The sequence below is a fragment of the Achroia grisella genome, unplaced genomic scaffold (assembly GCF_030625045.1).
Source record: "Achroia grisella isolate CSIRO2021 unplaced genomic scaffold, CSIRO_AGI_Agris_v1 utg204, whole genome shotgun sequence".
Classification (NCBI taxonomy): Eukaryota; Metazoa; Arthropoda; class Insecta; order Lepidoptera; family Pyralidae; genus Achroia; species Achroia grisella.
In genome coordinates, this window is record NW_026712703.1 from 3,106,027 (window position 1) to 3,120,906 (window position 14,880).

A 14,880-nucleotide genomic window follows, 5' to 3' on the forward strand; every position below is an offset into this window, starting at 1 on the left:
GACAATTTTTTTTGTCTGCTTTTTGAATAGTAAGCAAATGAACCGTATTTATATACTGAATGTAAAGATAAAATAGCACGTCACTTATTGATGATAAAAATGTATGCAAGCTGGATAAAGTCATGTCTAAATGTCTAATCTTACCTACCCGATAGACCGGTCGATTACCTAATTAATCTATTTTTCAACCGTCTTCTAAAAAAAGAAGGTTCTCTATTTATTTATTTTTTCCTCTGCGTGTAACAAACAACGATACGCAATGTACCTAGATGTCTTTTTTCTAATCAATATGGTTTACTATTGTTGTTTCCTATGACTTTTGTAACTTTGTAACTGAATGTTTGATAGTATTCATGCATCCTCGTTTATAACACACAAAGAACATCAACTCTCTATGTCTACACATTATATAAATAGGCTGTTTACCACGATAATATTCATTAAGAGTTCCTGATATTTCGACTCTGTGTCGAAAACAAAATATAACATTTCATGTAGATATATAATTGTAAACAACCGTGAAAAAAGTTTAAAACGGTCGATAATTTCTCCTAACTAATTCCTTTTCCCCTCCTATAATAATTTTCTCCTAACGTCCATCCGTATTGCATAACATATTTAATTAACACTTAAGAGCATCACCATGTCACGGGAGTGACCCTTTAGAATATAGAGCTACGCTGTTTATAATAATTGTTGCTTGATCGTTGCCTCACCGTTGAGAATCGCGACTCTACATAATCTTGTCGATCAGCTGTCGCCATCTGTTGCTCTCAAACGCCCGGTGTGGTGTAGTAATTATAATTATTAACCTAACTTTATATTCTAATATATTAGAGAATCTCTGTCAATCACGATAGAAGTCATATTAGGAAAAAAGAAAACCCGTTTAAATAAGACATATGACCATGTCGAGTACCTAATAAGTAAAAATTGTAAATAAATAGTGAATTGGATTTTTTATCTGTACCATACAGCTCTATGATATTCCAATATTAGAATATATATTTCGTCTCTATGTAAAAGAATTTTTAAATCCATTGTTAAATGTCATATAAGTGCAGATATTAAAGAAATGAAAATCGTTGCCAAATAAAATAATATTTATCTTCAAGGGATACACTAAGGCAAGGGGATCCACTTCTATAGTGGATCCCCTTGCCTTAGTGTATCCCTTGAAAGACCGAGTCAGCAAAATAGATACATAGAGAATATGCTGACCAACAGTGTTGCAGGGAAAATCTCGTGTAGTTTTCGAATATAACCTAAATACACCAATGGGTCTCCCCCGCATCCTGTAAACTAAAATAGGGTGATTTTGGTTCTCTACCTACGTATACTGCACTTTGAAACACTTTGAAAGTCTGCATGATGGGTACAAGATACCTCTGTGTCAACTATTTCAGTCACAAAGCAGCAATCATTTACCTGCACCCTATAATGTTACTGCAAAATGTATGATTCCGAATGATAGATTAGTCCTCTATAATGACTGCAAATAAGGGCGTACGAACGTCACATGATATCGTGACATTCATGGTGCCGTGCACATAAAAATATACACGTTGATGACTGTTGCCGACAATATGCATTCCATAAATAAAATTTATAAAATCAAAAGTTTTGTTCATGGGTAATAATTACCCAAATTCGAAGATTTTATATCGGTCGATAATAACTTAAGACTAGATTATTTTATTAGGTATATTATTGTAGTATTTATGAGCAATAAAGTTATTAACAATTTAGGAAATAACAGCTTATAATAATAATCTTATATATTTTCAAGTGTATAGTGTAAGTAAAGTTAAGAGCAACTGAAAAAAGTTCAAATCCAATATTCTAAAGCTTTTCTGAACGTTCCTACACAGTAGGTACGATAAACCAGACCCTAAAAAAGTATTATTAGAATTTTTAAAATTGACCGCTCATCTCACCAGATGTTAATGTTGTGGTCTAAGCTGTTTTTTTATTGGATGATAATGGAATGGTGCACCAATAATTTACTCGATGATAAGATGAACATGAAGTCAGGTTAGTGATTCCATTGTGATAATTCACAGGGAATATATCACGATTTTTTCCAGGGGGAACCGCGTGGAAGTCAATCTGACATGGTACATTGCTAGCAATAGGATTAGTAGTCCACATCACTAACAATCCCTTATGGTCTAAGACAGTAGTAGTATCTATTCGCTCTTGACTTGAAAGATCAACTAATAATAACCTATATATGTACATTTGAAAAATGTGGAAAAAGATTTATAGCCATAATTATTTTATTGTAAATACTAGTTGTTACTTGCGACATAAATCTATACGCAATATAAATCTATTCGGTCGATAGCTAGATAAAATGTTTTATAGCCTTTTTATTTTGCACGGCTTTGACAGACATTTATGGTCGATAAATTATCAAGTAAGTAGAGGGAGTATCTTAATCTTACAATATCTGTATTAATCTTTTCTAATGAATCCACTTAACCCATGGGGGTGCTAGATTATACAGCCACGAATTTTTTTCAATTGTTCGAATCAACTAGAAAAATAAGTAAACTGTAAAATATTATAAATAAATGGGTTGACCCGGCAACGTTGTTTAGCCATGTAAATTAAATCGCTATTAAAAGTAAGTGTCGTTGATGCAAAGGTGAAAATTTAGTTGATTTGGGACATCATAAAAAAATCCAAAATAAAAAACTTTTTTGTAGCTGGCCACTCTTAACACGGGTATAGGTAGATAACAACTTATTCTCAGACCTACCGGGTACAAATATAAAATTTAAAAAAGGATATGTATACATATAGAATAGAATAGAAAATAATTTATTCAAATAAACTTAATTTAAGCACTTTTGAACAGTCATAACAATTTTTTTTATCTACCGCTCGTTGGGAAAGCTGTCTCATCACAAGAAGAACGAGCAAGAAACTTGTGTGTTGCTCTTTTAAATAATCCTTGTAAGTTTACATTTACAAGTCGAAACGTGTGAATACAAACTAACAACCAGCACTAGTTTATTAAAGTCAAATATAAATATGCAAAAAGATATTATCAGTCGTAGTGTTAAGAACAGACCAGTCCCTAAAAGCAGCACTCGAAATTCATAGATGTAAAGTACCTAATCCCAAGCTGCTAAGGTGGAAGAGGTGCCGCCTGGGAGTTTTTACAAAAATTATTCATCTAATTATATTGTTTACATTGATATTACTCACGTCTTTCATTCGTTTTTATCGTTCTAGATCGTTTGATTAGTCAATTTACAATTTATTTTATTTATCATTCATAAATCCATTAGTCATACTTCTGTCTAACAGGTTTTACAGTGTTCACGAAGTTATGTAAGTAACACTAGTGCCTATATTACCAACGTACTTTTAGTTAACAACCAACTTAAAAAAAATAAGGAAGTTAGGGTATATATTCAATTGTATTTTTTTAGTTTTCCTACCTTACTTTTCACAGCAATACTTATCTATATTTCTATAGGACTAATCTCCTCGATTCGGTATTTAGGTTGTAAATCAGATGTTTGTGCGAATTTGTCAGATGATGATAATGAAGATGTAACCGTAATATTAAATTCAATTAATTTATGTGTACTACGTGGCAGATACTACTAGTAAAACATAGATCTTATTAAAACATAATCATACTTGTTAACTTTTGAAGTCAATATTTTTTGGCACCAATGATATTCATATACTGTGTGTTAATTTCCATTGTATGTATAGGTATCTGCTTTCTTATGTCAAACTGCTTCTTTTTTATATAGATAAATCCCAAAAATGGGCATTCGTTGAAGATAGCTTGATTATTATAGCAACATTACTTCTGCAGCTCCTATAGGATTAAAAAAAAATACCATACAGACATGTTCTACAAATTCTTAAGAAACTATATCACAATATTTTAGGTTGACTGAAAGAAATCTCTATTAGAGATAAGTCCTCCTTAGCTAGCAATATTTCTAATAGGTACCTATTTATTTCAGTTTTGTATAACTGGATTAAGAGTAGGTATACATAAGAATTAGGTATTTATTTTCTTATAAAATTGGTATTTATTAAAAATACGGAAAAACATTAACTACACATTAATTACTTCTGAGTCACACAACATTTAAATAGTAGAGATATACTTATCTGAAATCTGAAAATTAAATCACCAGCAGCTGTTGTTTTTATGCCCATTCAGCCAAACAAATACACACACAATACTACAGGTAAGCATTAATTTTATTCAGTATTATTGTTATTATTTTATTTTAGTACATAATGTGGGGTCAACATCAAATAAAAGATATTTGTATGCAAAACAAATCATTAATATGTTGTACGGGTTGCGTAATTTTCGACTTATGCTATGATAATAGAAGAAACCTTAGTAGAAAATACATAATAATGATGTTTATATAATAACTTAACTGTCTAACCCGACACGCGCTTTACCTGATTCATAGATGGTACAATTGTTTTGGATTTAACACCAGTTTAACTTCAAATTAGCTAATTATTGCATAATTAAAACACTACATTTTTCTCCATAAAATACGACAGTGAAGATTCGATACTCCTTGAAGTGGTATAATAAATTACGTTTATTATAACAATAACTTCATGATAGAATGAGATTTAATGATAATTTTGTATTTTTCATGTCTAAAATACCATTTCTATGCCATTATGATTGGTTGAAAGTTACATTCTCCGACGATAAAAATTTATGCTCTACAGCACGATGGAAAACACAGAGTATATAGATGACCAGGGGAAAGATTCAAGCAAGTATGCATAGAAGAAAAGGTAGGCTACGGTGGTGGGTCTATACTCGTGTCGGCCTGAATTTCATCTGAGAGTCGCACAGAACTGATGTTCATAGAAAACGGCTCTTTAACCAGCGTAAGATATGTGGAAGAAATCCTTAATGAACACGTTGGGCCATTTGTGGTTTATTTGGGTGAGGATGATATTTTTATGCATGACAATCCCCGACTTCATACAGGTATAATTGTGAATGACTACCTACAAGAGATGAACATTACTCATATGGAGTGGTCAGCACAGAGCCCAGATATTAACCCTATGGAGCATGCTTGGGACGAGCTAGGGAGATGCGTAAAACAACGAAACCCTCCCCCAATTACGCTTCGTGAGCTCAAAATTGCTCTCACAAAGGAATGGGAGAATATTTCCCAAAATCGTATAAAGAACTTGGTGTACAGCATGCCAAACCAGGTAAACGCAGTAATGGAAGCACGAGGATAGCAATACAATGTATTAAAATTCGAGAAAATCATATTGTTGTACATAAATGTCATGTTTCCTATTTTTGTTTTACAGCGTGATCGGCCGTTTTTTTTTTTATTATGTAATTTTTAATAAATAAAATGTAGTGACTTATAATTTTTATTACTTCTATTTAAGAGGTATTATATTGTCTATTAGACGCAATTTATATCATTAAGCTAGCATTCCTAGTTTCCAAGATATGTAGGATTTTTTAAGTGACCCGAATTCATTGCTCTCGAGTGTAGGTTTGTAAAAGAAAAAAAGTGATTCGTCTTTTTACCTCCGCCATTCTTAAATAGGGACTACTTGGTATAAACCATCTTCCTTCCATATACCGTAAATACGCAAAAGAGCCATATGCATGCATTGAAATTATCTTATTAATGTATTGAGGTAAAAGAGCTCCCATCACAAAAATGCTATAGATGACCAATAATCAATATGCTGTGATTGACCAATGTAATGTAGGCGTGGTTTTCGCGATTTTCTAAAATGTAGTCAATCATCGCCGGCAAGTCCTTGGTATCCATTTCATGCCAACTAAATCTCCAGAACTGAGCTCGTGTTTGAGGAGAATCAGAATTTAATGTCACATGTTTCCTGGAATAGTAGTTGCCGCGACAATTACCAAGCCATACATCGAAACCGGCATCGGCAAGAAGATACGCTAAGACGAAAAAGAAGACACAGTTAGTAAAAATATTTGGATGCATATGTAGAATTATGAAATACTTAAAAAACAGACGATAAACACAATTAACCAAAATTATCAAATTGATATGGGTGATCTCTCATAGGGCCCTTAGTTTTCAGTAAGGGTATATAAGCAAAGCATAGTGAAGCCAGTGGGCTAGCAGGTCTATTGAGATTACACTCCTCTTAGGTTCGGTTTCGATCTAATTCATTTTTATACCATTCTTCTGAAACTTAATCAAGACTAAACTAGATAAATCGATAGTAATATCAGTTAATTTACGTTGATCAAGAAATTACAGTTTAAACGCACTTGTTTATACTCTTAAATTGTACACGAAATATGTGTATAGCATAAAAAGGTGCTATACTATACTGCACAATCCAATGTCATTGGGCCGTAAATTACTATACCTACCAGAGTAGGTTGGCCTTGCTTGTTTTCTTTTAAACATTGAAATAAGAGTACCTAATACATAAAAATCGGCAATAAAGTAAGAAACAAGAAAGTAAACGTGGGGAAATACTAATTCACTTAGTAGATATATGTACATACGAAGAACATACTTAATTTTTATCTATTAATATTACATCGATTGGCATGACACCTGTGTTCCTATCAAAAATACTTCATCTATTCATAATAAATAGGTATAATAAATAAGACAATTTATTCTTGAGTTGGATTTTGTAAAAAATAAAATTTGGCGAACATAAGCATAAGTAACCTGCATTTTTACATATACAACATATTTAAGAAAGTAAGGAATAAATAAAGCGTATAATACAGTTATTATACCTATTGAATTCTCAGGGCCAGGAATAAGAAAATCTGCTGAAGATCAAAAAGGCCATGAATTGATTAAAACCACAAGTCTATTTAAATATATAATACTGCTATTTCGGCCATAAGGAATATAATGCAATTCTAAAATATAGCCGTCCTCTGTAACTACTATGTGAACTTCTGCAGGATACCCATTTTTCATTACAAGACCAGGCTAAATATACAAATAGTATTTTTTAACAAACAAGGCAGTAGCATACTACAAGGATACGTCTGTTTACGTTTGTATATACAGATGGTGAATGTGAATGGTGTGAATGGTGATAACCATTTACCCTATTATTTACTGAGAAATTACTACGGAATTTTGATATACTCAATAGGTACATAAATAATATATATACCTACACTGCAAGAATGTCATCTATATCTTCCACAAATGCAGTTGCGTTTACTTTTAATAAATTATCTACCACGTTGTCTGCAAGACATTGCTTATAGCGATAAGCCCGCCTTTTCTTATACCGACACTTCCAAACGGGGAAAAAACAGTATTTTTATTCTTTGTGTATTTGATCGCTATAAAGAGTTAATATCTGTACCTATTGTCTACGACACTAAGCTATAGAACTAGAGACAACAATCAATAGTTAATTGTCTAAACTAAAACACCAAATAATGATATTCTTTTTTTTTATTTCTGTGGATATGGATCCTTCCTTTTTTTGTAATTATATCCTTAGATAATAATTATGATCTCCATTTCAAAATATATACTTTTTATTAAATGTCTAAATTATGTGATTCTGAATTTAATATATAGGTAGGTACCCAATAAATTTAACTATAAAAACTAGGAAATGTCTGTAACATTGTCTTTATGTCTACCTATGTAGACATTGATATGAATTATATTTATCACACGGCAGATAAAAATAATTAGTAGTATACCTACCGAAATTAATCCCTTATACAACAGGTGTTAATCTTAAAATTCGTTCATACAAAATGGCTTTGGAGATAACAAGCAACACCTGTTATTCATCCGTGATCAATTAAAAAACAAAATACCTATAATCAGACAACGATACCTAAGTCTATACTCAGATAATAACGAATTCATTTTTCCCGTACCTCTAACTAAATATCAAATAGATTACTGTGTGTTGTGTCCCATTCACGACACAACTTTGGTTTCACTTAGGTAAACAGATGTACTGTAATTATTATAGAAAAAAATGATAGCATCTACCCAACATAAAGACTAGCGGAGACACCATAGACTTTTTATTGATGAGAAGTTACATTCCAGCCCTTTCGTCTTCCGTTACGGATGGTTCTAAATGACGTATTTAAATGATGAAACCAATTAAGAAATTTACACAATATTACTAAATAGTTTTTTTAAACCAACTTATTCCTTAAAGAATTTTTACACTAAATATTTAATAATAGTAGATATCATTGTACACGACTCAAATAAAATGCTTTATCCTAATCTCCATACACATTTTTAAAATTTATAATTTAGTATCAACGTTAAAAAATCTATGTATACTTCAAATATTTTATAGTTTGTCTCTGATTGCCTGCCTCCTATAATTAAACTATGTTTAGAGGAGGCAGGTAATCAGAGCTAGCCTCTTTTTATATTTTCCTATATACAATAAAGATATGCTTGTGAATAAAGTCACTCACCACCTCGAGCATGGCATCCAGTATATCTTTTGAAATTAATTTCTCCATGGGGCTTTTGTTTTGATACCATCGCAGCAATTCGGCGGGAGGGAGTCTTTGTTGAGCAAGCGCAGGATATGTCACAAAACAGCTATAGCATATATAATGACCACATAATAACTAACTGCAAAAGGTCGCTCAATTATTTATCTATCATTATTTATACAAACATTAGTTTCCTAATAACTACTACATAACAACTTTTTTTAAATATAATATAAATTGTTATTCTATTTCTATTAAATATTGACTGCTGGGTGTTACCTAATTGTGCTTTGAGAGTAAATCCTACCATTGCAAGTAGATACTAAAAACTAGAAGATATAGGTAAATAAACATACCAAAATACAATTTAGTAGAGGGTATTATTTTTTATCTTTTTTGTTCTTGAACTTGAAAGAGCCAGTTATAGTTAGGAAAGACGGGAACATGTCTTTCCTAACTATAACTGGGACACGTATGTACTTTAACTACATACGCAGCAATTTTGCTGATAGGCTATGCAGGATATTCGCCTTTAAATAATTTATGTCTTCTTTAAGATTAATCTCCTTTTTAATTAATATACAAGGCACATGTATATAGTCATAATAACCACTTAGATCGATGTGTCTAAACTAGCAAGTTGCAAAGACTACTCAACTTATTCAAAACCGAATCGCAATCTTTACATTCTTTTGCATTATAATTATTTATATAATGCGAATATTTAATTATATTTGCGTTATATAAATAATTATAATGCACTATAATTTTAATAACTGCTAATATTAATATATATTATTTCATTGTACCAATGCAATCATACGGAAATTATTATGTTGATATCTACCTACTTAGTTTGTACATGTACAGGTGCCAACTTTGTATTTATAAAACTAACTAATAATAATAATAATAATGTAGAAGGTAACTCCATTTTTATAAACTCGAGTAATATAGAAATTTGGATACGTAAATTAATATTCTGTCAAGCTATCTCAATCTCTTGGTCTTCTACCTTACATTGCTCTGTTCGCAGGTTCCGGTGTACAAAAATAATAATAAATTGTAAGCCTGTCTAATTGTATTGCTTTGGTGCGTAAATCTCAGGAATATCTTAATCGGTTTAGTTGCTATTTATTTATTATATTGTGGTAAGCTTCATTTAAAATGTTGTGCTTTATTGCAATCGGTTTACAAACAAAAAAGTTATCTTTACTTTATTTTGGATGACACCCCCGTAGAGTCTAGATGATTACGTGATCGGTAGTTATTTACTTTTTTACACGAGTGTCATCCCTCAGACCGTCTTTGCTAAAAAACAATACATTAATTGAAAACTGTTTACGTAAGCATGGGGGAAGGGTTAATAACTTTGCCTACTTTTGCTGACAAGTGGGATGGGGGGTAAATGGCCCCTTTGTAGTTTGCCTATTACAATACTACCACTACTAACTTCACCGGGTATATATTGTTAGGAATATAGAGACATTATTAAAAATTACCATATTAGATCACGATGATCCGTTAGCCCATCGTGTTGTAAATTAAACACGATGGGCTAACGGATCTGACTTCATGACTTCACCGATAGGGTTTGCAGGTGCACCGTGCTATTGTCATCCATTAAGAAAACAGTGCACATGACTTCTTCGACGAAGGTCTAGCTGTTTAGTATAACGCCACGCTTCTGATGTTCGCTACCTCGAATCTCGCACGGCACAAATATTTATATTGAAAAGTAGGTATCACTTTTTATATTTGTCTGCGTGCTTTTTGTGCATTTTATGTACCTATATATTTACAAAAACAAATTATGAGTAATTCTATCAATTGTTTAATACAATGGTACAAGCTCTGCTTAATTTGGAACTAAGTAGCGCTATGTAAATTGTCCGGTTTATTATTATTTATTATATCACGGATTCATATCGATGATGATAATATGGGTAACGAAGGGTAAAGCAGGTTCGTCATATTGTGTAGATAAATTTTTTCAATTGACTGTACCTGCAAACTCTCTTGCAATTAGGTATATATTAAATTTAATTATGTCGTAATTCGTCGTAATATTCTGTTATTAATTATGTTGTGTATTTAATTAATGTAATTTTGTTAATTAATGTAAATCTACTTATTAATGTAATTGTAATTAGATTGAATTTATATAAATATGAATTACTGTATGTTATGACTTGCCATATATGTAAAGAAGTTTTTTACATTGGTTAATAAAAGAAAATATGAAAAAGAAATTATATTAATAATTACGTTAAAAAAATACAGTAATAATACTTTTGGTTATCGTATAATTTTATATCCTTAACTTTATATCCTACAAATATTACTCATGATCATGAGAATGCAATTGTGAAGATATTTATATTTTCCTTTGTCGTTAATATTTTAAATGGATACTATACAAATCCTTACTAACATTATAAATGAGAAAATAACTTCGCCTGTCTGTTGCGCTTTCACGGCAAAACTACTGAACCAATTTAAATGAAATTTGGTACACAGCTAGTTTGTGTCCTGAGATAGGACATTGAAGACTACTACGACGGACTACTTTTTAAAGCGAAAAAGTAAGATATTAAGTATAAGATAAGGAATTGAAAGGGGAGATAAAAGCTTGTATGGAAGAATCGTCATTTTTAAAGCTAGTAGCTTGAAACTTATTTTTTAGACTGTTAAAATTGAATTAAATATAATATTTATTTATATTTATTTCAGTTGTAATAGTTCAGTTCAACATTCAAAGTTTGTACAAATTATACCCTAAAAGTCTAAAATAAAATAGGGGATGAAAGTTTCTTTGGCTTGAAAGTCTACAAATTTTTTTTCAAGAATTGTTTTTTATTTCATTCGTCAAAATTAGATTAATTTCGAATTTAGTTAACTTTATCATCATCATCATCATCTCATCCCGGAAGACGTCCACTACTGGACATGGGAGGCCTATGTCAAAGATCTCCACGACGATCAGTCCTGAGCTGCTCGCATCCAATGCCTTCCAGCGATATTGACCAGATCGTCGGTCCACCTTGCTGGAGGCCTTCCCACGCTGCGTCTTCCGGTCCGTGGTCACCACTCGAGGACTTTATTGCCCCATGAGCTATGTGCCCTGCCCATTGCCACTTCAGTCACCAATTCTTCAGGCTATGTTGGTCACTCTGGTTCTTCTGCAGATCTCCTCATTTCTGTTAGTTATCTCCTCAGTTACGTCAACAATTTTAATAAGCTGTCAGACACTCCAAGTAGCTTATTAAAATATATGTATATATGGTACATGTCTTATTTATAAAATAGTTTGCCTAAATAAACAAAAAGGTCATTATTCCACGTGTACAAAGTCGCGGGCACAGCTAGTAAATCATATAGGTAACAAATTAACATAGAAGGCTTTTCTTGAATTTAGGTAGGTAAATGAGTGACACCGCAAGACCCCATAGTAGGTAACATGTATCATGAAAGAAAGTTCCACGAATATACTAACTAAACTAAATATTTGTGTAGTTACAATATGCAGTTAAATAGGTGGTAAAATTACATATACAATACAATAATTTCACTGCCTTACATCAGCCTTTACCATACGAATCTCGCTCACGTAATAATTTCTTAAATTGAATAAAAATTTGTTAAACTGTAAAGATTGTTAGTTTCTATCTTCTCGAGCCATGATCCTCCCCCCCTATTGCTACGCTTCATGTAGATAATATAAATTTTCGGAAAATTTAAGGTACAATTACAATAAAATAATTGGAATAAAATTATTTGATAAATCTCGATATTAAATCAATTTCCTATCTAATTTAAACGTGGATAGAAATTACAACGAAGTCATATCCGTGCTTTATCCGCTTCATAAGTTCTTCTACGAGTTTGCAATGCCTCCGCACTGCGATTAACAACATTGACATAGTTTCAAAAAAAGAAGACAGGATAAGTTCTAGGAAAGTTATAAGGTCAAATTATAAAAAGAATATATAACAATAAATTGCTGTCTATTAAATTTCACTATTAAATTAAATTAACAATAAAAATATACTTCACACTCTTAAATCATTTTAATGTTGAGTTATTCAATCTTATTCTTGCTTGGTGTTTTCGATTTCTTTATACTCACACAATCTCTCTTCAAAGAACTGTTTTCGATGCACTAATGCCAAGCGAGGTTGCCGGATGCCAAAATTTTCATTACCCAACTTACTATATTTATTTTCTCCCTCTTTTCCCATAAGCTCCCTTAAGGCCTGGTTCCTTTGTAGTAGTTTATTATAAAATGTTACTCCACTTTCAATAAATTCTGGTCCTAACTCACACAACTTTTTATCGACTTCAGTTTCATAATATACCTCTGTTACATCTTTCATAAGAAAATAGGATCCTAATCCAAAAACGCCTAAAATACTGTATAATGTAGCCCTAATAATTGTAGGAGCAGCATAAAAGTTATATTTACGACAAATATACTGAGCCAGATTATATACAAAGAACACACATGTAAATGGATATGCAGACTCATAAAACACTTTTTTATTTTGAGTCATTAATATTTCCCTACATATTGCAAATTCTTTGACTTTGTCTGGTAAAATAAGGGCATCTGCTAATTTCTTTCCAGTTTCAGAAGACCAGTCTACTTTCTTTAAATTAACCTGTAACAATCAGTATTATTATTTTCGTATAACATATCACATACAAAAAATATATAGAGTGAAAAACTGATGGAGCGATTTCTAAGTCTCAATGCTATGTCAAAAATTCTGGCGTTCCCTGAAAAAACACCCCTTTTGGCATATACAATAGATCACAAATTAGTTAAAACTAATAAAAATTAATTTTACCTCTATACCATGATTTTCTAAATCAACTAGAGATTTGTATGAAAAATTAACAGGTATTCCTATAGCGCCACCAAATTTTGAGCTTGTACTGCCTGTAATAAAGCAATTTAAAGAGATATAAAGTACATATTAAAAAATACAATATTTTTTATATTAACATACAATGCATAATTTTATACAAATCTTACCAGCATGAAATAGATCATATCCAAATACACTAAATGGTGACAGATATTTCCTGTGTATATCTGGAACTTTAAGTACATCTAGACACTTTTGATATTGATCACATAGATTCTTTGGTAATTCAACGGGCTGCCCATTACTGAAACAATTGCATTGTTAATATTACTGATTGGTAAGCAAAAGTAGCAAAATTTTATAAGTCTATATATTACACTTCTATTATTATTTAATTAAATGAAACAATAAACAGCACCTAGTGACAGATAATTAAAATAAAAGTTTTAAAAAATAGAACACAAATGTCAATAGTTGCTCATTGTATAATAAAAATGAAATAGACTTTTTTGAAATTAATAACTTTTGAAAAGTTATATTATAGTTTACTTCCATGTGATAGTATCCTATCCATAGATAAATATTGAAATATATTTACACTATATTTTAACTGAATTTTATTTTTAAGTTATTTATCAGACTGGTGGCTTCGTTTGAATAAAACAGTAATGTTATATTCATACACATGTACTCTAATACATACTTTCTGAGATCTCTTAATGAATCTATCTAATCTATAAGCATTTATTTGGCACTGGCTCCTGCTAACACAAATTGAAAATTACAAGGGAACGTATAATAAATTCCATATGTATTTCTTATAAATAAAAACAATCGAGTCACCTGTAATAGTGAACAAAGTCTTTATATTTATCTAGCAAGAAAGTGTGAGGTGCAAATTTTGCGGTAGTCAATGCTATACCAGTTCCAGTGACTACTGCGTAAGAAAACTTTCTACCCGAATCCGTTAAAAACCACGATATTGAGCGTTTTGTTACCATTTTGGATTTAATACAATAGACTTTCTACATGCATCCAGTAATTAATTTATAAATAAAAACAAGTTACACTTCAATAATTTTGTACTTAGAACATGATATCCTGAGCATGAGCAGGATGTCAATAAGGATGTAACTGTAATCGATTACGAAAACATCGATTGTATTCACCAAAATATTGGATAATATTTAATCAATTTTAATAATGTAACAAATTAATACATTTTTCAGTATTTTTTGTCCTCCAATATTTATCTAAATGGCTTAAAAAACAAGCCTACTGAATTATATAAAATTCAAAAGCGAATAAAAGAATAGATATTGTAATATAAATTCCGCAGAAAACATAAGGCAGACTTTTGGTAATAAAAAATAATTCTTTTCTAGATTTATTCTTTTTACTAATGTAATATAATATTGTAAGCAATATAAGAATAGTAATGTGACAAATAATCTTCTTGATATTTATTATTATTCCAACAAAAAAATATTATTTTGTCTATAATCGATTTTTACA

General features: G+C 31.0%; 1 protein-coding gene across 1 annotated transcript; it reads right to left on the bottom strand.

Moving 5' to 3' along the window:
- Positions 1 to 12,501: 12,501 nt before the first annotated feature.
- Positions 12,502 to 14,475, bottom strand: LOC131842033 (transmembrane protein 177). Its single transcript, XM_059190465.1, has 4 exons — positions 14,209 to 14,475; positions 13,533 to 13,669; positions 13,345 to 13,436; positions 12,502 to 13,155 (listed from the first exon to the last, which is right to left on the bottom strand). The coding sequence occupies exons 1-4, from the start codon at positions 14,364 to 14,366 to the stop codon at positions 12,586 to 12,588; spliced, it is 957 nt and encodes a 318-aa protein (XP_059046448.1). The 5' UTR covers positions 14,367 to 14,475; the 3' UTR covers positions 12,502 to 12,585.
- Between the last annotated feature and the right edge of the window lie 405 nt (positions 14,476 to 14,880).

Coding starts and splice junctions, on each gene's coding strand:
- LOC131842033 (XM_059190465.1), bottom strand. CDS start 14,366: ATGGTAACAAAACGCTCAATATCGTGGTTTTTAACGGATTCGGGTAGA. Junction 13,670..14,208: donor GACTTTGTTCACTATTACAG/GTGACTCGATTG, acceptor CAATTGTTTCAG/TAATGGGCAGCCCGTTGAAT. Junction 13,437..13,532: donor ATATGATCTATTTCATGCTG/GTAAGATTTGTA, acceptor GCTTTATTACAG/GCAGTACAAGCTCAAAATTT.